The 27,068-nt window shown below is 38.9% G+C and overlaps 2 protein-coding genes across 10 annotated transcripts in view; both read right to left on the bottom strand.

Annotated features, from left to right (window-relative positions):
• Positions 1-6,926, bottom strand: part of Rh50 (Rhesus blood group-associated glycoprotein Rh50) — a 43,187-nt gene extending 36,261 nt beyond the window's left edge. For 2 of the 8 annotated variants that reach the window (XM_033337977.2, XM_033337978.2), the window contains exon 1: positions 2,172-2,293. The gene's annotated coding sequence lies outside the window, so the exon portion shown is untranslated. The other 6 variants (XM_033337980.2, XM_076621306.1, XM_076621304.1 and 3 more) reach the window with 6 other exon arrangements.
• Positions 6,927-8,110: 1,184 nt separating this feature from the next.
• Positions 8,111-27,068, bottom strand: part of Con (leucine rich repeat protein connectin) — a 349,474-nt gene continuing 330,516 nt past the window's right edge. For both annotated transcript variants that reach the window (XM_033337975.2, XM_033337976.2), the window contains 3 exons: positions 21,826-22,011; positions 19,364-19,488; positions 8,111-17,275 (listed from right to left, as the gene is read on the bottom strand). In XM_033337975.2, coding sequence (XP_033193866.1) covers positions 17,027-17,275; positions 19,364-19,488; positions 21,826-22,011 — 560 coding nt within the window. In that variant the 3' untranslated portion in view covers positions 8,111-17,026. The remainder of the gene's footprint in view (positions 17,276-19,363; positions 19,489-21,825; positions 22,012-27,068) is intronic.

Below are 27,068 nucleotides of genomic sequence, written 5' to 3'. Positions count from 1 at the left end.
AAAAAAATTCCACGCCTAGAAAGCATGAAAAAATGTTATTCTATTTGTGTACTCTTCCAGAAATATTCCACCGTTGTGCAGATGTTAAAAATATCAAATCATTTTACAATTATAACGATGGAAATTAAAAAGTCGACACGGACAGGGAGATCTGCAGAAATTAACCGTTGTGAATCTACAAATTTCCTATGAAAAATTATAAACTCGTAATTTTCACCACTCTAACAGTCGAAATAACGAGACTCGAAACTCAAGAATTTCTCAAATCGAACATACTTGTTATTTATACCATTCTTTACCTAAGTCCATCAAACATGTTGATATTTCAAAGATATCCAGTATCGAAATTAGCGTTGGGGGAACTAGCATCGATGGAAAAAGAAATTTCCTCTGTCGATTCGCATAACAAACGAACCAAGCCAATCTCTTTATCCTAATCAGCGCTAAAAACAATTCTCTATTAACATTAGAATTCTAAGTAAAAGGTTTGTATCAAATCAAAATGAAAAACACACGATAAGATATGTGATGCAAAAGAAGAAAACAAACTATCATCCGTATACTTTCCAAAAAGTCATTCGGATCATGAAAAATTCTCATCGAAATCATTCGATTATTCCGACTATTCTGTTAGTTCCATCGTTAATGTTCTCGTTTACAAATTTCTCAAATTAATCGTTCTTCCGTGTTCTTGAAATACTGCGGCAGGTACTTCAGGGATATTCGATGCGAAAATTAGTATCAAAGGAACCAACATCGAAGAAACACAAAATTACCTGTGTTCCTCGTTTTGTACAGCGAGTAGCTGCTAACACGTGAAAGAAACAAGCCAATCCCTTTGTCTCAATCGTCGTTCCTTTATGGCGAAAGGAGGGCAGGGCTTGATTTGTGAGCGGCACAATTATTTCCACGTGGAAAACTCTGCCAGTGGAATGGGTTTCCGATGGAAACAGAAGCAAATCACGGCTGCAGACACTGCAGAGGATTATACGGAAGCTGCTTTCATAAATTATGCGATTTATCTTAGAGCTCGCGGATGCTTTTTTAGAATAACGATGAGCTCGAGTAACTAGCATCCGCCGCCCTTCTTTCTTCATTTTTTCGCCCCTATTTTTCGCGAACCAGGACCGTTCCGTGTCTTCGCAAGGGTTGGATAAGGTACACGAAAATCAATTTGCTTCTCTACGAACCTCTCGGCTCACACGAGATATTTCCTTGACCGCACAGCGAAGAAATCGAATTTCCTTTTCATTGAACGACCGCACGGACTCGTTTAAATCATTCGATTTATCGTCATCCCTCTTCTTCTTCTCGTCACTTTCGCGTATTACGCCGTTGATTATTTGTATTTATCTAAATCAGTTTGCTTTGTCTCCGCTGGTAAGAAACTTTTACAATGAAATTCGCTAAATCGTTTGGTAAGATATTTGAAGATTATTTGAAACGGTGTAGCATATTATGACTGATACTATGATACTACGATAGGTTATGATACACTTTACAGTCGCCATAAAGCATGATCCTAAAGAGTGGAAAATTTCATTGCAGAAATAGAATACAGAAAGCTAGGAAAGAAATTACATTTTAATCCCGTTCCTTGTCTGTCAGAAAAACGTTTACAACGCTTAATTTCCTTTTATGGAGCGTTTCGTACAGCTACCTTGTTCCAAATACCTTCTCATTAATGTAACTAACGACAAAATAAATCTCAATTTAGAGGGAAAAAATTTAGCCTGAAATTTACCTTGAAAAATCTACGATACGCAACAGACTGAGAACAAAATACACGGTAACCTGCCCTTATTCGGTCATTAACTTATCCGGTCAATCGTTCTCTACGTTTAATCAAATAAACTTCTTCTGCCAAACGTCCAAACTACCGATCGGTTCTCTCGTTATCCACTTTGTTTCTACCCTTTCGACCAAACCGTCAAATCCACGTTGTCCACGTTGTAATCGATAGATTGCGGGCTTTTCTGCATATTTACATTAACGGACGCAGTTAAAGAAATAGAATTTAAATAGAAATTTCACGCTCTAAGGGAAAAACGCTCTTAAAGTTAAACTTTATAATATTCTTATTTCCCCTTTCGTTCTTTACACTCTCCACGTTTTTACACAATCAAATTTCCCATAAACGCATCAACAGCCGCAGTCTACTAATCTCGAACCTCGAGTCGCCTCGTCAAGGAATCTCCGCCGATTTTCCGTAGACACAAAAAACAGAAGAAAAATGAAAAGAGAACACGATTTCCGCGCACAAAACAGCAGAAAACACGACAGTGATCCGATAAGAACGCACAACAGGTTTATATAAACTCCGTGAATTAGCGATAATTGGTCCTTTTACATAATTCTGCGTGGATGACCATGCGGAGGCAGTTTAGTTCTCCAGAAATAGGCGGGTAGCAAGGATCCCACGACGTTGCGTTGAATTTCTCAAGTTGAAACGCGATACCACTCGGGCTACTGTATCATCGCCGACAATTAGCCTTACTAATTGAAAGTAGGCCGGCTAAGAATGAGGATTTATTGTGTCCAGTCCTCTGGACGCTAATGACGCGCAAGACGAGTGGTTGGTTCGCTGTGTTACGCGTGTAACGGCGAGGGAAGGTCAACGAGACGACGAGACGATGGACATGGTGGAAATAACATGGACGAAGTCGGGATGGAAGTTCAGGACGAGAAGATTTTTCGCTCAAGAGGAAGATTTCTTTCTTGAACGAGAACGTGCATGTCGAAGCTACGAATGCTAGATGCACTCGAGTTCATACGTTTTTGGGGATTTTTGGACTAGTGTTCGACGACTGATCGTTCAATGATAAATTAATTGGCTAGTCGCTCTTTCACCTAACGATTTCCTTTGCGCTATGTTATTTCTTTTGCTTTTCTTTCCTGTGAAACTCGCGTTCGCTCCGGATCGTTAATGCAACTTTCATCCCTGTAAATAGGAGATCGTGAAACTTTCGAAACGAAATATTTAACGTCCTTTGAATCTTCCTTATTCAACCTTCTTTAGAATTTTTCTTTTTTTATCTGCAACCTTGTACACTTATATTATATTTATTATGTTTTATTACAGTAATATCACGAGATTTATTTTGCATGTGAATTCATGTAATTTCGTTTATTACGTTCGTTATTATTTACGTAAGTTGATTTCTTGAAATAATACGTGCTTTTCACGGCAGAATTATTTTCCTTTGGCCCGAACGCACCTTATCAGCATCGTATTTCCATTTCCTTCATTGCGAACAATTTTCCAATTTTCTCAAAATTTTCATACTTGAAGGATTTTTCGAAATTCTAACATTCCGACAACTTCTTCAAATTGTAACGTTCCAAGGATCGTTCGTGATGCCATTTTCAAAATTATTTTTCTAATCCTCCTCAAATTTCTTGCATTATAACGAACAGAGGAAAAAGTCGCTGTCAAAAATTGTCAAATGACATCTTTTCGCGGTCCATATCTTTCTCGCGAATTCCAGCAGGTTTTTTTTTTAAATTCTCTCCACGGATCCGCAGTCGTGGCACGATTTACCGGAAGTGAGATTGAATCGAGGCAATCGAGCGGTCGCCATCGGTCGAAACCACCGGTCTTTCATCCGCGAATCGTTCGTGGCTAATTATATTCGAACCGCGACTTCAAATGCAGCGATTCAACGAGAGAGTGTTTTCGACGTTTGTCAACGAGCCTCGAAATGAAAAAGGTGAACGCCGTTACTCGATATTTTTCATTTTGTTTCCTCCGTGCCAGATGTCTCTATCGTAATCGTGTTCTTCAATCTCATTCTATACAGGGTGTTTCTTTTGTAACTAGATATACTGGAAGCACGTCGTAAATGGTTGAAAATATAAGAAAGAATTATTACACGTAATACGAGTTTCTTGATACGAAAAAGAATACCGTGCGGGTTAAATAATTTTTGTGCTTCTAAACGAAGTAGACGAAAGGATTTTTAAGTATTCACGGTTCTTTTAAATATGTCGAACGTAGTACAATTTTACTCGTAATATTAATCCTCATAAGTGGAATTTCGTGGAATCACGAGTTTTTTTATACAATTTTATTTATAACGCAATATGTTGTTCGTTAAGATAAATTCAATGGTTATATACGTTATACAAGATTAGTCACGCGATATACATATATTTACCGAATCGGAAATTGCAGATAAAAGAAAATTTCCAAGACAAAAATTATAAGCTGTGTTTAAACAGGCGCAGGTGGTACGTGTAAGCACATTTTTTGTTTCCAGTCTGATCAAATGTTTCCAAATTTTTGTTCAAATATTTGTTGAAAATATTTTTTACACTCTCTGTATACACGCGTCAGTTTACCTCGCTGATAGTTGTAATTATTTCTCTACAATAATACTTCGCTTTGTATCTCGTTGCGTTGTTGATATTCTAAAAAAAAAAAGCGGCAAATAATTATCTTCATCCGTTGCCTCGATAAAATTTCCGTTTCTGAAGAAGTTACATCGTTTCGTTTCCAAGAGAAACGAAATGGAAGCTCGATTTCTCCATCGTAAAAGAACGTTTGGTTGGAAAAGAGAAAAAAAGGGGGAAGGAAATTAATGAAATTCTTAGCGACGCAGAATGCTTTTCTAACTGCAGCGCCATTGGGAATAGGTGAATTATAAAAGGGCCCTTTTAGACGCTTTTAACAAGTGGCCGAGAAGAATGGAGTTGCATTGCGCGTGTTGCGAGAAATCCTTCCAAGAATGATTGCAAGTGAAAAGGTTTCTTGCTGCGAGACGGAGAAATTCTCGAGGCGAAAGAATACCGTTGCAAGATACTTGCGCGACGATGGCTTTTTACATATTTATCGTCAACTACACGTCGAATCTAACGTTTCTGAATTTCAGAAACTCCGACATCAAGTGCTTCGTGTCCTTCGTTATCCATTGGCGCACAAAATTTCATGAAATTTTTACCATATTTCCAACGACATATCAAATATTCCTCGAGTCAATTCGCAAACGTTAACTCGCTAAACGATAATTCTACGAAATCTTTTGAATTTCTATGAGCGTGGACATTTTGAACGCAACGGCTATTCATAATAACGCGCGATATCGAAAACAACGTTACAACGTCGCTAACAGAGTTACGATTCATTTAGGAGGTGAAGATCGTTACGACGTGGAAACGTCTGGTTTGCAGTCGATGATTGCGATTTCGATACGGTTAGTTTCGAGGTATTATACTTGTATCGTTAATTGAGCAGGGGAGATCGATATGCGCAGCTGAGATAAATTAAATCGAATCTGTAAATGCGTACCAATTACCGCGGCTTTAGCTCCCTCCTGTATAACTCGCTGTAATTTACAGCCGACGTTCTGCGTGTTGATGCTTTCGAGAGTCTGGTTTCACTTAATCTCCGTAGCGCTCGATGCGTGCAGTCTGGTCCACGAGTAATGGGGTTAAAGATCTCCTGTTATATGGAGGTACATTTACGATTTAGGTGGATTTCAAGTTAGACAAACCAGAACCACGCGATACATAACGTAACGATGTAATTCCGATGACCGAGATGTAAGAGATTTTTAATTCAAATCCGATTACAGTGGAAATTTATTCGAACTTTTAACGATTTAGCGTGTAAATAACGAACTTAAGGAATTTCGAGTTAAGCAAATCACGACGATGTAATATATCGAGTAAAAGTATAATTCTTGTAAATTTCATCTTACTATCTTGTTTTTTTCCAATACGATCTTCTTTTACGTTATTGTTGCAAAATATCAATATTTATTACAAAATATAAAGATTTGATTCTACCTGTGATAGAAACTTAGCATAACGATTTAGCGTGTAAATAACGAACTTAAGGAATTTCGAGTTAAGCAAATCACTTCGATGTAATATATCGAGTAAAAGTATAATTCTTGTAAATTTCATCTTACTATCTTGTTTTTTTCCAATACGATCTTCTTTTACGTTATTGTTGCGAAATATCAATATTTATTACGAAATATAAAGATTTGATACTACTTGCGATAGAAATTTAGCAGAATCTTTAACGGATAGTGGACGAGCAACGAATTTCGAGATTTCGTAATTTACAGTTTAACGAAGCTTCTAGTCGATCGAGCGAAGGAAATCCGATTCAAGATTTAAGGATTACAAATATTGGAATTTTATTGGTACGATCTTCGAGTATTTTTCCCACCAAGGAGGAATTTCAACGTCTATAGAATTTTCTAGAGTTGTCGTTGAGAACTCGAAGAACTGATATAGAATAGGTTTCTGTGGAGTCGTCGATACCGGAATAATATTAGTTCCGCGTGAGAAACGTCACCGTCCATAGAAAATTTCCCAGGTTTCCCACTAGCGAGTTTTAAGATCCATAGAATTGCTTCATGGATTGTAACCGTAGAGCTATAGGTGATAGAATTTCTCCCTTGCTCTCTCTCTCTATGAAGCGGAAAACAGGCAATTCAGCGGAGTTGATCGATGTAGATCCATAAATTCGCGACATCGTTGGCCCGGTAATCGAACACGGAGATATTTATTATATTTATGAGCTACTTACGGGAACACATTTCCCAGCGTGCTTACCGTGTCTCTGTAGAAAAGCCTTGGATGGAAGTGAGCCACTCCGTAGTAATTTATGCCGTCATATCGGCTACTTCTCGTTCGCTCTAAATTCACGCTAAAACCGGTCGTTCGTTTGCCACTTGCGAATCGATGCCTCGGCCAATTTCACCAATTATAGTTACGAACAATTAGGATTGCAAAATTTTGTCGAATTAAAATTAAAACAACGAAGGAGAAGTCGGAAAGATGAGAGAAGCGAACGATAAAATAGATTTATGAGGGAGAATAAGTTGAAAAATTCGGGTAAATCAAGGTGTACTTTTTCTGGAGAAACTTTCGCCAAGATCGATGGTATCGCACGAAATCGTTCGCTTGTTCTCTCGAAGACGGACAAGCACGTACTCGGAGCAAACAGTCGTTCAATGCCGACGGATGACACGCGATCGATTTGCGTTGGAACACGAATCGATGGGCGATCGTGTATACCCAGACGATTATGTATTGCGACGAACAGCTAAAATCAGGACAGCTTCGCTCGAGTCGCAGGAAGTCGATTATCGCGTGTTTCAGAGTTTGCCGAGTTAAAGCCAAAATGTCTTTTTAACCGATAAAAAGTCGCGTGTAATACATAGGTATTTAAATAAAAATATAAACATTATGTAGCGATCGAAAAACCAAGGGAACAAAAATATTAATAGATAAGTATTTTTAAGATATTTTAACGAGGTTAAACGAAAATGCTATAGATTCAATGTGTTACCATTATTTCGAAATTAGTCGCGTGACTCACGGAATAAATATGCCACTTAAACGCGCATCAGACGTGGAATTAGCGAATGCACGTTCGTCGTAGGATAAACAGACTATAGAATCACGTACGACTTACTAATTTTATTATTTATTTGCTTTCTAATGCATCCGAAATGGCAATGAAAAAGGAAGAGACGCATCCCATGGTCGTCTGGTATGCCAGTTTTCCGCTTCGATTCTTATCAAGCCACTGACGACCTTTGATCTCGTTAAATTGCTTCCGTTTAATATTTGCTCGATCTTAAAAAAGGAAATTACAAAGCAGGAAATGCAATAACCAGGAAAGGCAAAGCTCTTAAGAATCCAGACATCTCTGTCAATTTAGAGCAACAATGTATAAATGTACGAGTTAATAGTAAATTTAAAAGCGCGTAGGTTAATACAATTTCACGAACAACTGATTTTGCTGTCGCGCGTTAAGCTTTAAAAATCGATTCTATCGTACCGTAATATTTTCTAATATACACGCGTTTCTATAAAGCTTTCTCAATTATAAATAAAAATGAGAAACGTCGATGTCCCTCTTGTTCGAGACTTTCTAATGAAATGAAATTTTGTCGAGATAACAAAGGCAAGCAAAGATACGGTAGAAAAGGTAAAAATAATATTTTGCTTCGGCCATAAGTAGCAAGGTAGTAAGTAAAGTCCATAGATAGACGGACGAAGGATAATAACTGGAAAAGTTATCGAAACATGTTTTTGGAAATGATTTTCTCATTCTCGAAGGTAATCGATATTCCAGCAGGCAAAGATATACATTTCACAACGTTCTTCTTTCTCGACGATTTATTTATTTATCGTTTAGATCTTACAAAAGAACATATAATACATATTACGGCTTGACAGTGAATTCATAAGTAGTACAATATTCAAAACCTTAGAACTTATATCGTAGCGCACTCACGCTCGTGTGTTAGCTTAAAAATTAGAATCACTCGGTGTGAGAAAGAACCCATACGTACGTGCGTACTTACTGTCCTTGGACAGGTGTATATGATAGTACACATGACGGCAAAAGTATCGATGACAATCTCGTGTGCCGTATGCGTACACACGTACGACACGATTTCCGAGAATTCGGCGTCTGATCGTCTCCGCGTTTCATCCTCTTTGTAAATAGAAACAACGACAATCACCGTAATTACTTACGCGTAACGAAAGAAAAAAGAAAAAAGAAAAAATACGGAAGTCACAAAATTTCGCTGTATTTCTCGTTAAACAGTTTTCTTTTTCCTTTCTTTTCTTTTTTTTTTATTTTTTTTTTTTATTTTTACACAATACGAAACTAAACGAAACTCGCACGATCACGCTATATCTCGTCGTCGAATAATTTCTTTCTTCCGTGTTGATAACACGAAAACCGAAATTCACACGATTTCGATCGCGAATCGTAAAGTTTCGCTGTGTTTCGTCGAATAATATTTTCCTTTCTTTCTTAGTAATACGAAACGGAAACAAGATTCGTACGATCTTACGGCTAAAAAACGGGGGACCGCGTCGTCGTCGTTCGCTCGACGACGTTTAAAATGGCCCCTCCTCTCATTTAAATACAATACAAGAATCGAACGTGCTTATACTATATTCTCTTATATCTTTCACATTCTTTTTCTTTTCTCTCTGATCGGAGCGATGTTAGAGCGATTCGCTCTGCAGCTCCTCCGTAATGACTCGAGTATTAATTCTGCTTTTAAAAGACGTGATCGATCAAAGGCGGACGATGAATATCCGGTTGTGTTAATGAGCTTTCCTAACGACTAACACCGAACTTTCCTTATCTTTGGTTTACCTACGAGCTTAATATTTTTTTTCCAGAGAATTCGTATGTTTTGTGACTGTGTGTAAGGTATGGATGTATATGTATGTTTGTAAGTGTTTCTTATATTCGTGTGAAAGAGAGCGAGAGAGGGGGAGAGGGAGAGAGAGAGAGAGAGAGAGAGAGAGAGAGAGAGGGACAGATAGACAGACCTTTTTGTTATTTTTCTTTTAGACAGAATCGTACTTAAGCCTAGCTTAGAAGATATCGTTTTTTTTCCTTTTCTTTTATATCCTATGCTCATCGAGAATCATTGAAAAAACTCGGAACGTTTTCTAGAACATCTTTTATATCCTCGATTCGAGCGAGAACGCTCCACGCACACGTGAAACATGGGAAATCGGCTATCGGTGCGTTCATGGGATTTTCCTTTAACTTTCTCGTTTCTAGTAAACTGCGGATTTTTATGCGCTTATGGAAAATATAGAATTATATAAAAACCGCGTAAACATGCGCAAATATATAAAATATTCACGGTCGATTGATAATAATAGTAATACGTAACGTAATTTTTAATACGTAATTACCAAGCGAAACAAATCCCGTTAATAATTCATCTTCAATCGGACGAATAAAAATATGGATTTGCATAAATATCCGCAATCTTTAATAGTTGGTAGCTCCTTTGTTTTCGTTTCTTTCTTTTTTTTTTTTTTTTTGAAATAACGTGGCGCACGCGACAACCCCTTTTGGTACACAATTTTATTCGTCCCTTCGTTTTTCATTTTCGTTTACTTTTGTTTTAGCTTCGTTTTGTTGTATCTCTTTTGTCTCCCTTCGTACGCGTGCGTGCGTCTCCATCGACAACAGACGTCGTGCCACAAAATGCCATCGTGCAGGACGCATGGATGACGATATACAATGAAGTCGGCGAAGAACAATGACAATGAGAAAGAATTGGATTAGGGTAAGACGACGTGGTCGAAGATGAGAAACCAGGGGACTCGTTCATGGAACTTCGTACTCTTAGCTCTTGTGACTGATGCTACGTTGGCAAGAGGATCTTGAGATTGATCGAAAATATCGAATAGAGCGATCAGTTTCGTTTCACAGATACCGCCACTTCTACTACTTGCTCTCGTTCACGTTCCCCAATTTTAATTATCTTCTAACGTCTAAAGATTTGACTCGCCATTGTTAAATTTTGATTCGCTCGATGCTACGTGTTGTCCTCAGGGTCGCCTTGAATTCTACCGAATCTCTTTCTCAAGAAATCTCCGAGAAAACGTATTTTTCATTCGATCTTAGTCGCTCAAATCCCCCAATCTTTTCGTTACCCAGAAGCTTCGCTCGCTCGTCCCAATCTCAAGATCGTCCCTAGCAGAAGAATCCAGTTCGCCTACCTCAAACTTTTTCATCTAAATCATTTGTCTTAAATTATTTTCTTCTAAGTCTGCAAAAAAAAAAGAGAAAAATGGAAAAGAAGGAAGAAGAGTAAAAAAGAAAAGGAAAGAACGTTCCCCAAATTTTCTCATCTCGTCTCGCGCTCCATTTTCCCTCCTTATAATACCGGGAAGTAGAAGAAGAATAGAAAAAATGGTTGTTCCTTCAGAATCTACGTTCCGTTTTCTACACGTTGCTCGATCAACCGATTAAGGATCAACATCGATTAAGGAAAATAACATCGAATGAGATCTTGAAATAATCGAATCTTGAAATAATCGTCGAATAATTTAAACACCTCGCCTGACGTAGACAGAGAAGCGTATTACAATGATAGATAATTCGTAAAAGTACGAAAATCGGATCTCTGTACGTAAGTCGGGAAGATTTCTGACTTCCTCGACCCTCGTAAAGTTGTATGGCCTACATATTTCATCGTAGATAGGACGAAATAAATTTTTGGTATCTCGGTTCGCAACTTCAATGTTGAAAACACCGGAACGCAACAACGTAAATTGACGGAAAAACGACGTTGTGTGAATGCAACGTTGTCCCTTAATGGATCGAGGCTCGTTTTCAGTGCGCGCTATAATCGAATTTTCTCCATCAACTCACCAATCCCATCCTCTGCAGCCAAGGTCATTTTGCAGTCCGACCATTCATATACTATATATCGCGATACTATATATATGATAACGCATATACTATGACAAACAATCTCAACATCATCGATAATTCTCCATTTTTCTACTTTCTTTCTCTAGATCGCGCGGGGCAAGCGATACTCCACGTTATCAATCGTTCGTCCGCTGTTATCAAGGGGTGCTCATCGTTTCGATTGTTCCTTTCGACCCTACACGCCATTTTATCTTCGATCGTTTCGCGTTACGATAAAAGCGACGCGCGGGCTACCTTTAGGGGGAAAAAATGAAAGATAAAGCGCAATACGAAGCTTTACGTTTCCTTTCAATTTCGTTTCATTCGTGCGCGTAAATCCTCGACTTTCTCGTTTGTTTCTTGGTAGACAGATGCTTTAAATTAACGTAAACGTATGATTAGAAGGAGAACTTAGACGTACGCTTATTATACCGTATCAGGCGATTCTTCCGCATTCTTTGGGAAAATCGTTGAGATCAACTGGCGGCAGAATCGAGTTTCGACATCTTTTGGTCGCCTGTCGCCCTTAGTTTTGTGTTTTCTTAACAATTCAGCAAACATATATCGATGGGAGAAATTTTGCGATCGAATAAGCTCGGAGATGCAGAGTTTTGTAGGATCGAATTATTATTCGAATAGAATTGAGAATTAAAGATTAGATTTTAATTTCTGTCTAATAAACGAGTAGATGGTAGACGAGTACGATAATTTTATCTTTCGTTGTTTATTTGAGCGACCGAAGGAAGTAAATTCTATGGTCGAACCTTCCGAAACGGTATTTCGTAAATATGGAAGCTTTTGCAAGTTTTATCGACTGACTATTTTTATAGGTTTCGATATAAAATTGTCCGTCCGGCTTTTCTTTTTAGAACAAAGCGAAAAAGACCATGGATCCAACGAATATGGATTGGGTAAACAATGTCGATTGTGTGAGCTGGCTGCCGTTACGCAAAGCCGATTAATCCGTTGACAAAGTGCAACGCGCGTGACTCAAATTTTCGATACCATGATTGTTTACTTACGTAACTTTATTCATATAGAATTTCACGCTGATATTTTATTAACGCAGTTAAGCTACCAACATCATCTGTTAATAATAACTTTCGCAAATCCTAAAAACACGCAGCTAAATAAATAAATTATTAAAATAACAGCGAGATAAGTTGTCGAACATTCGCTCGAACGATTTCACCGCGTTATTTCCCTCTTTCGCAACGTAAATCTCTGGAAAAGTTTCATTCGAAAGCAAGGACGACGAAAATTTCAATCTCAGCGATTTTTATCTCCAGAAATGCAAAGATAAATTATCGTTTAACGTTCGTTCGTTCCTTCGACGATTTCGGTATTTCGCTGCTTCTCCAAAACTCGCAACTTTCCAAGAATTTATAATTCGAAACGCGGGATGATCGAAACTCCACTGTCACCAATTTCCCCGCAATTTTCCCAAAACGCAGAAACTTACCGATAAAATGCTAACCGAACTATCCTGCTCGTTCGAACCTCGATAAAACCTAATCTCTACGAATAATAAGTTAACAGCTAAGGGATGGCACTGAGGGGTCGGCCGAGAAGCAAAACACAGGTACCTACTCGTCCAATCTAGAACACAGCTTCTCTATCGTACAATAAGAAACTATAGCCGTTTCATTCGACCGTCGCGCGTTTCCTTCTTTTATCGTCTCGTTTGCTCTCCGCGGCTCTAAAAGAAAAGAAAAGACGATTCGCTGTGTGATATCGTCGCGAACGATCAGTTCACTCGCTCCTTCCTTCTTTCTCTCGATTGTCTGACGTTCAATTAGCGGCGTAATTAAGCTAGCTACGGAGACGAAGGATTTGCCGGATCATCCTCTGCCCTGTGATAACTCGAGACTGTGCTAATTTATTCATTGGATGTCGCGAAACCGCGCGAAGCTCTCGAAACACGATTCACTTGGGGAATTCGATTCGTCCTTGCTGCTGCGAATTATGCAGCTGGAGGAGGAATACGCGTCCTCGAGCGCGAGATTTTTAGCTCGATCGCGAGGAACCGATGTTTCCAGATGGGCGGATTTCCGCTCGAAAGTTTTCACAGACTGCGACCTCTTTGGAGACATATGACGAATTTTTCCGATTGCCGAGTATTCCACACCGAATTTTTCAGAGATACGAATTACTTTATTAGCTTTCATCGTCGACTTTTTTTTTTTTTTTTAGTAAACAATAGATTAGTATATCTTAAATTCGAGAGACAGGTTGGAAGTTATTAAAAGGCTAGTTCGTATTTCACTTTGGTGAAACGCAGGTTAATGAATGAGGTTTAAATTAGGTCTGTGTTAGGTTTAGTTTTGGGGTAGAGGTGATAAATCGATAGCGAAATCTCATTTTCCGGGTCAGCTTCGGTTAATCCGAAACAGGTGGTTAGAAACTCGCACCTAAATCTCCACCAAAATCTCCATTACTATTCGTAATTTCGCTGATATTGTACAATAGATTAAAATAATCGGACAAGTGTTTTTACTTCTCTTACATCGTACAACTCTTAAATCGATTATGAAAGAAATTAACAGAACAAACATCTATTTTTCTCCTTTTCTACGCTGATTTGACCGCGTGATCTATAAACCAGCCGTCGCAATTGTATTCCATCTTTATGCCAGAAATAAATTTCCCAGTCACGATCCACTCTTTTCTAGTCTTCGTCCGGTATCGTTTGTAATTTCATACCACAACCAATGCTGTTTTAATTAACGTCTCTGTAAATCTATGTTTCAATTTCCAACAAATATCTTTCATCTCCTATTCGAAAGCTATTTCAGCATTTCCAAAAAATGGTCGAATTTCAATCGTCCTTTCTCTTGCGGCTTGCAAATTCCATATTATAGCCAATGACGTTTTAATTAGCGTCAGCGTTTCTATAGATCTAAATTTCAGCCAAATATCAATTCTCACCCTATTGCAGACGTATCTCGCTACTAAAAATAAAAAGGCAAAATTTCACATTTGTCGCAAATGAATTTGTGAGACAATTACGAGATCAGATTGCTCCTATTCCTCCTCCAGCGTCGTTACAATTTTACATCAAAGTCCAACGCTATCGATACTAGAGTCAGTGTCCCTAAAACTATCTCTGAAGCAATTCAGAGAAACGTTAACAGTGTTCGATAATCGTTTCTACATATCGAGATGGATCTACCGTTGCGGTTTTCCAGGGGATTTTGTGCGTTTACAGAGAGAGAGAGAGGGAGAGAGAGAGAGAGAGAGAGAAAGGGGGAGTAAGAGAGTGGAGACTGATCCACAACGATAAAACCGGCGCGATTGCACGGGGAATTGACTAAGCTTCGGGTGGATCGTCTCCTCGGTCAACTTCCGTTGCCGTCGAACTTCCGAGAGCCTCGCGAGGACGCGGCTGGCCAGAAATTGCCAACTCGTGGAAACAATCTTACATGTGTATATGTGTCTCTGTGTGCGCACGTATATGTGTATGTAGATTTAAGCAACGATGAATCAGACTCGGTTGGAATAGTCTTCGTGCGAATCGAAAAATACATACAAATATCATGAACGTTCGCGATATATTTAAAAAGTTTAGCTTGAGAATATTTGTGGTAATATTTTAAGCGATTGGAGATATCGGCGATTTTAGATACGTTCGATATATTTGGTTAATTGGAAATTACGTGTTATCGATATTTCTTACTTCCTCTTGTTCTTTTTTGTTTTTTATCCTGTTAGGATGTAATATAGAAAAGATTGCATCGCGGATAAAACGATTTTCGTGGATTTTAATCGTAAAAGAGCGTTCGGTGAAAATCTGAAAATACGACAGAATCGAAAGAGGCAGTTTCGAATTCTTTGATGATATGTAATCGAATTAATTAGTAAGGGGTACTCTGTGATTGATAAAATGAACAGGTATCAGTGGAAGTTCATCAGAGGCTGTAATTTCGTCGATTGCAACCCGATCGGATTCCCATTTCCATTTGCGAATTTATATCCAATTAATGTTGTTAAGTTATCGCTGATTGATCATCCGATGGAAATTAGTCGAAATTAGATATCTACGTAATCGATAATCCAGTCTGTAATTTACTTATTGATACTTTTCGAAGACATTTTTCCCATTCTTCCTGAGAAAGGCTGTTCCTTCCGCGGTAAACGAGTAGAAAAAAAAAGAACAATAAACGGAGTAAAATCGCTAAAAATGTTAATTAACTAAATCGTAATATAATCATCGATACTAATCCTATGTTCTACTTACGTAAATTCTAGACAAAATTTATATCTACTGTTATATCAATTATTAGAAAGAACTTCTTTCTACGACCCACGAAACATCGAGCCTCGAAAGGGTTTTCTTATCGGTTAAGGGCGTTTTATCACCTGTACCAATTTTCCTTCGAATCCCTCGATTTTCCCGACACCTTGCCGACCGATAGTAAATCTTGACACGAGACGCGTGTAAAAAACCGAGAAAAGGATACGAAAGACCGGCCATAAAGCACACGAAGACTATTCTCCACCAATTATGTACAAACGTTCTCTATAATCGAGCGAGCTAATGAAAAAGTCGCGCGAAAAACACGAGTTTATATTTAATAATCGATCGTTCGAAAAAGGGACTCCATTATGGAGAATAAAAGTACGTCGAAAAGTCAATAATACAAAATGGTCACTGAAAAGTGCCAGCTGGTTAAGCAGCCTGTAAACGTACGCGGCGATAACGAGTCCGTGCGTAGAAAAACGTGAATCGAACGTGTTTTTCCCCTCGAAGATGCATATATTATATTCCAAGCGTACTCCGTGTCATCTCGCGAGATCGCGCTCGATAAATCCGATTCGAGTCTCGTCGACGTCCGACAGCACGCGCTTCAAAATTCTCCTCACCGTGCGTAGGTGGAATTCAGCCTCGCGAACGATCCGTCGATCGTTCCGGGACGGTTTTGACGCGACTTGAACGCTTCTTCATTTACGAGAAGAGCCAAATTGATGTTTCGCTCGTCGTCGCCTCGCAATTCCTATCACTCACCTCGGCTTCTTGTTGGCTGAAACCGACGATCGACGTTTCTCGAGTCGTTCGTTTCATCGTGTTCAAGTTCTCACGCTCGTAAGTTTCATTGGTTTAGTTAGATTTTGCGGATATCGGTGGAAAGAAGAGATCGATCGAGATACGTAACGTTTGGCATGCCAGATCGATTGCTTTTTCGTGTTTAGAAGAAGACTATGGATCATGGAGTTGTCCGAGCCTTCGTTGCAATTTAGAAACATAAAAGCTTCTTGAAATGGAAACTCGAAAAACGTTGGAACGCGTAATTCCTAAACTTGTAGAGTAAAACGTCGTATCGATTGCTCCTTCGTTGGCCATAAATTTCCCAAGGCTTGGAACTCGTTTCGTCTCATCGAGAAACGTTGTCAACCTGATTATTCCCATCGTTAAAAATCCCAGAAACTCGATACATCGCTTGATCTCGCGCCAAAGCTCAAATTCGGCGAGATAGCACCCTTTAGTCCACGATCCTTGCTACAACGAATTCCTCTCACCGGAAGAATACCAAATACTCTGCGAATATCCATAAAATCTATCTTGCCAAGCGACAACGGCGGAGAAAGCTTGTTCGAAGTGAGAAAATAAAAATTCCTCGGCAAGAAGGATCGTTCGAGACGCGTCAAACCTTGAAGAGCACCGGTGAGAACGCACGCGACGATACACACACATACACACCTCGCGCGATTCGATTATGCACGCTCTTATGTTTCGCAATAGCGAGAACCGTCCTCGTCCTCGTGCACGGGCCGCCTTTCCGATCTGTTTGCTGGGCCGTCCGGCGAACATAGCCGCTTCTACGTGAACAGAACCGACAGAAACAGGAGCAGAGAGCATAGGAGGACGGACAGGTCGAGGCGAACGAGGTCAGGCGAAGACGAAAACCATATGGAACCCGAGGAGCCGACACGAGCATTCTCATGGCGACTCGAAGGTTGTTCGGACGCCATTAAATCCTCCCTCGAGGGCTCCGGGCACGGCAGCTCTTCTAGTTTCAAGTCGAATAGGTTCTTCACGTAGCACAGTTTACCCTCCACCATCTGCACCTGTAACAGTATGCACGAAGAAGGGTGTTTTAGTGAGGGATGGTTGCGGTTCCAGGGTGAAGTGACATTCTTGTAAGCTTAAATTAAAGCACTGTGCAGAGCTGCAAAGATGATTAGCGAGACGACACTGGGTAAGGGAATTAGTGCTCTCTATCGCTCACCGTCACGCGTTGTTATATGCCAGTGGTTCAGTAACCGGTGTTCCGCGAGCTTGTTCTAAGAGTTCCGCGAGATTAAGTTATCCCATCTTGACGAAAGAATTATCCAAGTTGCGGTTTTTACGAACGTATCTTCTCCTGATTAACGTTTTCTTGTATGTTTTTTTTTTTTTTTTTTGAAGAATATTCTTACGATTAGACAATTCAGTCTACTGATAATAAAATAAAAATAAAATTCCTACGACGGTGTTAGAATTTCTATTCGTATAAATAACATTTCCTTACGTCTGTATGGAATTCGTACGATGTTGGTTGTAGTTTCTCGCCTTCTTCGAAAGGATTGCCGGCAACTACGCAAGAGACTGGTATCGAGAAAGTTGGCGCAATTGATAAAACTTTCGCCGCTTCTTCCTCTTTCTTTTTTACTTTCTGCTTATTTTATAAACACGCGAATAAACGATATTTCGATACTTCTTTTCGAATCTTATTAGACATTAATTTTATACGTGGAACGCTGATACACACCACACGTTTAACCTCCGTTCACGATTCACAAAGCTTTTTCCATTTCGGGCGCAACTAAACGCAACATCGGAAACATTCGATGGTCCGAATTTGTTGTCCGCTGAAAACGAACGGACGAATTAAAACTTTAGTCGCGGCATTATTTTGACAAGTGAGTCGATGCGTACATATTTTGAGAATAAATCGAGGGGCGAAAAACGTGGCCGAGTGCTTTGGCCGGTTTTAATTGTATATAAAAATAGAATGCGGCGTTTCGTTAAACAAATTTCACAGTTTGTTAAATTGTTCGCTTGAAACTTTATGGCGCGATACATTTTTATTAAAAGATAAAAAGAAGAGCAGTACGAATAAATAAATGCCTTTCGTCACGTAGAGAAATAAGTTACGCTATTTCGAACAAAGTGTCGATTTTACTTGTGGTTTTTCCGAAATATCGTCATGCCTGGTCAGCTTATCCGCACCCTATGCTTCCGTTGGACATTTAAATAAAAAATAGTCTCCGAGAAATTCCGAGCACGTGGAAAAAACCGGCGAAACCAAAGGTCCCTTCGTGATAAGGAACTTTATAACAGCGTTTCATAACCAGACAGTGTTTCGCGCCCATGTAGGCGGTATGCAGCGTTTCGTCGAATTCCAGACGATTTTTCTACATGTTTTAATTCGGTCGCGCGTCTCTTCAACGTCCGATACATTTTATCGCGATGGCATTTGGATATGCGATTAAAGCAATTTGAAAATCTTCTCTCGCGACACCTGCACGATGTATACGCTTTGCTTACAGTACAGATATCTGTTCGTACATAAAATAATATCAAATAAAATAAAAATAAAATCAGGTTACTGAAATTCGAGTCGATATTGAATCAACGTGACACTTTGTTCGCTTAAATGCACGATCGGTAAACGGTGTGGTGTAAAATCGAACATTTCCTTAAAATATTAGCTTGTCCGAAAAGTTTCTTCCGTTTTATGAGAAAATAATAGACGTACAACGTTTTCTTGTTTTATATTATTTGGTCGAATTACGTACGATCCATTTCGTTCTGTTGAGATAAACATTTCACAGACTTGGTTTCACGTTTGTACGAAGGTGCACTGTTGTAAAAAACACGTTTACGAAAGAAAGACACTTTCCGGACGACCTAATACCGGGTATCGACAGAGAAATATTCGCGAATATCAAAATTGTTCACGAAGAAAGAAGATAAAAGACGTTGTAGAAATTGTAGACAAATATTGCGTGATAAGACACGATGAACGTAACATAAAATATAATGGCGACAGGTTATTCGTCCCTTAATTCAGCGACAGATTGGAAGAAACGCGGTGATGGAATTGGGGCGAAATTGATCCCGTTCCCTTCGATGGCAGGAAGAAAAATATAGAAGGTAAACGTATATCTTACCTTCGGCTGAAAATCGGAATTCGAGGAAGAATCCTCGTATCCATCTTTGCTCTCGTATTCGTCGCCCAAGTAGGCGTCGTCGTCCTCGATGCTGCCGTCTCTCAAGCTCCCGGTGCGATATTCCTCTGTAACAGCAGAGAATCGAAAATTCGAACAAAATGCATATCGAGCAGTCGTCGAAAATGCGTTCTAGATTGTTGCTGTTTCCTTCCTTGGTCTTCTATATCGCGAAATGAAATAGAGAGGAGAAAAGGGCTTGACATGTCGTAGATAAAGCGAAATAAAACGGAAACTTTTTTGTTTAAAAAAGGACGTACAGCGTGGTCCGCATAACCGTCGTCCGCGAGAATCTTAGGATCCCTTTCTTTGATCATTTCGGTAAAATGGAATGTCGTTGAAAGTGTAGAGTAAAATGAAAATTAAAGGACCATGGTTCTCATTGTGAAAAAGTCGTCTGCTTATTAGGAATATGAAAATTTCGATATCCGCGATATCTTTTTTTTCTCTTTTAATTTATGTACGCCTACTGTTACGTTAATTTTCTGTATTTTCGTTTTAAGCGACGTATAATTTGCCTGTCAGCTTTTAAAGAGAATAACTACATTTTCATTTGTAACCGATTGCTAGGAAATTGAAATGCTCTCGAGGAATATCGATCAATTAAACCGATACCAAATATTCCTTTTGAAGGATTCGATTATCGAACAGAGAATTTGAAATTCGAAATACCGAGGGTCTCTAACAACGAGTGGAATATCGGAAATTCTATTTTATTGGTCGGGTACTGATTAAACGTTCTAGATATCGGTAAGTCCAAGCATCGGCTGGATTATTAAAGATTTCGTACGACGGTGAATTTGATCATTGAAACGGAAAACGTTGTGATTTAATTGTGAAAAATTAGTTTGCAGGGACGAACAACGAAACTGCAAAATTTCCCTCCGTATCTCGAACGTTGATTAATTTGTTTAGCGTTCGCTTTCAGCCGCAATTTTATGCCCTGGACATTAAATTTTCTCATTAATTCGATTAATTCAAGTAATTTTTAGCCCTCAGATGATATCGTTGAGACACAGGGAATTATTACAAAATATTTGTTTTATGAAATTTTATCCCCTGGGATGTAATGCGGGTACTAGGTGCAACGAAACAATGGAACAAAATTTAATATAATATTATTTGTCGATATGGTTTACAATGAAACGAAAGCTCCTTTGTCTCCAAGCGGTATTCGGTCTTTTTTTTTTTGTATTTCATTTCATTTTTCGAGCCTTTATTCGTATCTGGCAGTAATAGCAAATGTAACGCACCAGCAAAATAAATGAATTTAATGGATTCGTGATTTACGTTATGGCTGGTCGTTATAAAGGTTAATATTCCGGCACACTTTGTACCAATTGAAAGAAACTGTAACGCGAAACAGGTGTTCCTGCGATTCAGTTTTGCACAAAGTGGCTAATAAATAGAGACGATTTTTTTTTCTTTTCAAATGTATCGATTAAAAATCCATCTATACACGGCACACATATCGCGTTCCGATAGTTTCGTAAAATAATATTTCCCTTCTTCCGTTTAACGATAAAAATATTGTACGCTTCAATCTACGAAACTAGATTCGAGTAGATGAATTTTTACTACGAATAATTAGTCAAAGTTTTTCCTTTTAATTTTTGGTAAATCGAAATAAATTCGGAGATGGTTAAAATGTCTATTCTTCTGTATCGCAGAGAATCAGAATTCGATCCAAACATTCGGTACGAAGTAACGTTTACCATGAACCGCGAAAACAATGTAGGGAAAGGAGCCATCCTAGCGGACAATGCAAGATCCCAAGAAGCAAGCCTTATTCATTCGTTACAATGAGGGAAATGCACTTGGACGAATTCAGCCCACTGTTCTCAATGCTTTTTTGTTTACGTTGAAAGATAATATTTTGAATGACGACAGATTAACATCCGAATACGAATAACGGGATCATAAAGTGCGATTCACGCGTGTTCACGGTTTTACGCTACGCGTTTCATTTTCGTGCTACTATCCGAGAAAAAGCTCACCGTTAACATTTACAAAATGCATAGGTTATAGACTTTTCTTTTACAAATTTACTCGACTTCACCTCAACTTGCGTCGACTTTATACAATTTACTCGCAACGTCTTATCTAATTTATCACGCGACTCGCGATTCGTAAAACTTTCCTCTCCAACGTTTCCTTCATTTCGTTACTTTGCTTTATTACTCGCTATTTTGTTACAAACTTCTCACTTTCTTGTTTCGCTATTACCGAATATCTGTATTAATACTATAAACGCGTGACTCGCAACGTCGTAAAACTTCATCGACGCTGTTACATAGTTTTACAGAACAAATGGGTCTAAGACGAAAATCTGGCTAGCAGAATGTCCGAGAAAATTGAACGGGCAGACAGTAGAAACGAAAAGCGTGTAAGCACCTTGAACCTACCTGAGTTTCGTGCAATTTCGAGCGCTTCGTTCCATTCGAGGTCGTCGTTGTTGATCTTCAGCGTTGCGTTATTGCTCTCCAGGAAGCAAGTGAGCTCCTCCAGGGACTCCCGCAGCTTTACGTTCTTCGTCTCGTTCCTCAGGCCCCAGATCCATGCCAGCTTGCAGTCGCAGATCAGTTTATTGCCTGAAACCGAGACACCGGCGGTGGATGTTTGATTAGATGGACCTTCGTCTTAACGTGGTTCCACGCTGTCGTTCATTGGAAAAGGACGCAGCAATGCTAGAGGAAGTTCGGGAATACTCGGATTTCATTGAGAAATTTAATAATATTACCAACGAGCTTTCACAATTATCCTACTTTTGGTAATTGTATCAGATTGTCGGAAAAGTTTCTTTCGTTTCATAAGGTGATAATAGACGAACAATAATTTCTGTTTTATATTATTTTATTGAATTAGGTATCATCCATTTCGTCGTATTTTTATTATCGTGTATAATTTAGTAAACTAATATAAGACAAAAAACATTGTGCGTCTTATAAAACGAAAGAAACTTTTCAAATATATATTGGGTTGGCAACTAAGTGATCGCGGATTTTGTCAATACCACCTAATGACAAAAATCCGCGATCACTTAGTTGCCAACTCAACAGTATACAGTGGAATGGAGAGGTTCAAGATTTCAGATGAAAAAAAAAAAAATACAGCAAATCGAAGGTATATCGGTACTATCAGAAAATACAAGCACCCAAAGTTGGTGTAGTCCTTTTTGAAAAATTAATACTACGTTAATTCTAAAAACTCGAAGAACCCTATTAGATCCATCGAATTGCAAGTAACAGTTAATTTAGGTGTACAATTTATGTATATTTTTCCCTTTTAAGAGGATACTCAAGAAATGAAATGAAACGATGAAAATACCGTTCGTTGCTATGTTAATTCGAATACGTGGCAACATCGTAATTCAGCGACGAAGAGTTGCAACTGTCTGCACTGAAATAATTCAAGAATGATCTGGCTGGGCTACAAGGGATGGGAGACCGCGTGCTGACCATTGTAATTAATTGTTTAATAATACATTCCTAGCAGAGGGGAAGCTTCTCCAGAATTTTGTCCCCTGTGGTCCTCAGAAATTCATGCGATTGCGGTGTGTCGTCCATATACAACCGGACACGAGGAACGAAAAGCCGACTAGAGACCGGCTTTTCGACTTTGCACGCGTTCTACCTCTAAGAGCTTCTTTATGTTCGCCACTCTTGTGGAATTTCCATAGCGAAGTTCGGCTCGCCAGGAGTTTCGCCGATTACACGCGATTCCCTCGGCCCATTTTAACGAGTTCTATTTGTTTTCGCCCCCCACGAGCGTTGGGAATGCTTTCGCGTTGTTTGAGAATCGCAAGAAAACCTTGCCGATTCGGACAGCCATGAAATTTATATGAAATTAAGAGATAACAAAATCCTCGGATGAAAATAATCCTGGAAAAAATACGAGCTTCGAATACAGTTTTCATCTCATTTTTTTACCTTTTATTTTCCATTTTCTTCCCTTTCGTGTACCTATTGATTTCTCGATTTTGATAAATACAATGGAAAAATGTCCGATGCGAAAAATATACACGCGAGATATATCAAATCTCCAGTGCATCTGTATAGAATAACATCGTAACAAATTCCCAATACAACGTTACAAGTTATTAAAAAACAAACGAAGGGATTAATTTTTCGGACATCCTGTACCTCCGCCCGTGAAACGCACAGAATACGCGATTCCCCGGAGAGCAGCTACAAAATTACAGAAAATTCATTGTCATTTACGGGAAAGTAGCGTTGATATCTTTTCTTCTCCGCTTTCTTTTTTCTTCTCCTCTCCCCACCGCGATGGCGAAGGGCGAGGAAAGAAAGAATGCTATTAAAGTTGGTCGTTTCATTTTCGAATTCAGTGAAGAAGGATTAGCGCGAGACAACACCTCGCTTCTGTGAATGTAATGGATACGAGCGTGGTGATTGTTGCGTGGACAATGGCGCTTAGCAATTATTTTAAAGCGGCCCTCGAAACAATGAGAGCGAGTCGCGTATATAGTAACTTGTTCCATATTCCAGCTTTGAAGCTCATAATGACTCATAATAACAGCAGAAGCGGTGACTGAAGACGAACCAAGACAACCGTCTCTGTCCCTTCAATCTCCATTTATCGTGCTTTCATTGTTACGCGGCTCGGTCTCGCGATACATCCGTTTAAATTCACGTGTCTCGAACCTCGCTAGCTACTCTTTTAAGGAGACAACAGTAGAAATCATCGAATCTCATTTTTTGGAACGACGAAACCAGAGTAAGAGGAGAAAGATGAAACTATCGTTTGTTGTCTATCAGATTTTTACAAATTTTGACACGCTACGAGATGTATTGGTACCTGTAAGAGTGAAAACCAGAAAAAAAAAAACGTTATGATGCAATTTTTCAGAAAGTCAGAGAGAACAGCGGAGTCGTAGGATAGAAAATAAGAGTTTTCTGATCTTTTACCAGGCTTTTTGTTTATTTCGTTCATTTCGCTTATTTTTGTACAGGGAATTAGAATGATGGAATTGCGACGAGGAAATGGCAGGAAATTTTGTACTTTTTATTAAAGTCTCGTTCCTCTGGATTACTTTTTCACAGATCAAAATAATGGAATCGTGAAAAAAATGGAAATTTTTTGCAAATTCTTCGCCGACTCTCATTTTTGTGGAAATTTTTCCCAGAGATTTAAGTACACGCGTGAAAATTATCGTAACGCGATCGGATCGCAATTTTTTAGCGCATTGAAAAATCAAAGTATTGGAATCGGTCGTCTTTATTTGCTACGATTACTATAAAATTTATTTCCCAGCAATATTCCATTTTTTCATATTTCCACGAACGTTTCCCGCAGGTTTCTGAAACTTTCTCCAAAGAGATAACTTTCAAGGAAAGAGGTAAAACTCCAAAGAAAACAGAACGTTCGCTAAATTTACAATGTCCACGAGCTCGTCGAAATAAAGAAGGCAATCTCGTAAATAAAAAAGTTAAGGATTCCATGAAAATAAAGTGTTCAAAGAGGCACAGCTTCGAACCTATTTATCAAGATTTTGTAAACGAAAGAATGATTTATGTAGAGTCTTACGCAAACGAACCTTACCTTCTACGGTGAAACAAGCGCCGTATTTAAGTAAGATCTTTTAACAAACAGAAAAAACGAATAGAAATATTTTCATTAATTGGTAGAACGCCAAGTATAGAGAAGCTTGCTGTGAAAAGGCTATATAAGAAGATAAAATGGTGAAAATTCTAATTTCGCTATTTCAATATCGGCAACCTTTGAATTGACAATTATAACGATCCTTAAGAGGCTTTATACCTTTTCTATACTTAGGAAATAAGAATTTTTCACGTTTTCATGAAGACGATCGGAAACGAAAAAAGAACTGTAACTTCCAAATGTTTCGTATCTTCCACAAGGGACATAAATCGAAGAAGAGACAAGGTCAAGAAAACTATAGAAAGAACTGACAATACCAAGAAAACAGCGCGTCTGGGAATGTTTAAAAAATACGAGCGATCGAAATTCGCTGGATGGAGGGGGAATTAGCATAGAAATTCGTCTCGAGGCAGGTGAAATGATATTATCGTCGCTGATTGCTTCCGTTGGTTCGTCCAGCGACGAGTTACAAACGAGCAGTAGAACGACAGAGCTCGTTGCTCTCTACTCGTTTTCTTCCTGCATCTTTCATGGCCGACATTTTCTAGTACCTCGCGTTGTGTTAGCGGGATAGTGCGCTGAAAATTGAAAGGCCAACCTGGCGAAGCAAGCGGTCTCGTGGGCTCGACTCGTGAAAGAATAACGAAATAATATAAAGAGATCTGGAGGACGGATCTCGTTTGCTGGAACGCGATCCTGCCTGATTCATCGCGGAATCAAGGAAAATACAGGTCAGAATAGGGACGTGCTGTTTCCGGATGAGCGACAAAATTGAATAAGTTGTCTCCCTTCGAGCATGAACTTGTATAGGGTTAAATCTCGTGGCTCGTTTTCGTGTTTCCTTCGTACGGGCAACGTTGCTTCTCTGCTTGACGGTTATTGCCTGCATTCTAAGTATTTTTGCCGTGATTTGTCTGTTGTGCGCTGCCGATGAAATTGCTACAGTGTAGGTTCGCCTTTTGTGCAAAGAATTTATTAAGGACGAACAGAGATAGTTTAGTTTAGTTTTTAGTTTTTCTCCTAAATATTCGTATCGTACGTTATTTTATCACCTTCGTAATCAGTCTTTTTTCGCCGCGCTCAACCTTTCCTTTTATTCAAATTTTTTTTTTTATTTATTAAAATTTACAATCAATTCTCGCATTGAGAATTTTCAGTAATTTTTCTGGCGTGGCGCAGTGACATGGCTAATTATTTATAATAAGTTAATACTTATTATAGATAAGTGTAACTTATAAGTAAGTATTATAAATAAGTAAATATTACTTAATTTAGATAACTAATTGAATCTAGCGTTTAGGTCTAGCGGGTAGTGTCTCTTCAGCCTGCGGATCCGGTCCGACGTATCGAGTAGTCCGGTAATTAGGGGGTTTCGATGTTTCTTGACTCTTTTGCTATACCTGTCGCTATATTTTGCTATTTCCTCCTCGACTGTTGGTATCTTGAGGTCGCGATGTATTAGTTCGTTGGTGACATACCAGGGTGCATTTATAATGGATCTTAGCGTTTTCGATTGGAGCGTTGAAGTATTTCAACGTTGGAGTTACTTGCTGTTCCCCGTAGTTGGATTCCGTAGGTCCGGACAGGTTTTATTACGGTCTTATACAGGGTAATTTTATTCTGTGTGCTTAGTTTGGAGCGTCGGCCAGATTTTATTCAAATTATTAAATTTTATTAAAATCCGAATCGGCAAGCAAGAAATTGAAGTTGAATTTTTCTAATATTTCAAAATCCACCGGTACGCGTTCTTCTCAATTTCCTTTGTCGGTGAAGAGGAACATTCTGCCGAATCTTTTCATCGGCGATTATCGGTAGCCACGCGTTCCATATCGAGACGTTGCAATCAAAATTTATTCAACGGTTTCAAACGAGCCGAAAATGAAACAGGATAGCCGTTTGAACGCGACCACTTCATCGTTGCACGCAGATTTAATAGCGACATTTAACAGCATGCCTATCGAATAATTTTCCGTCGGAAGCCGCGTCCATTATAGACAGGAAATTTACGATATCAAACGAATCAATCTTT

Source organism: Bombus vancouverensis, chromosome 9, assembly GCF_051014615.1.
Source record: "Bombus vancouverensis nearcticus chromosome 9, iyBomVanc1_principal, whole genome shotgun sequence".
In the NCBI taxonomy this organism is placed as follows: Eukaryota; Metazoa; Arthropoda; class Insecta; order Hymenoptera; family Apidae; genus Bombus; species Bombus vancouverensis.
Note: the sequence above shows the minus strand (reverse complement) of the source record. Positions and strands in the feature narration are given on the sequence as shown.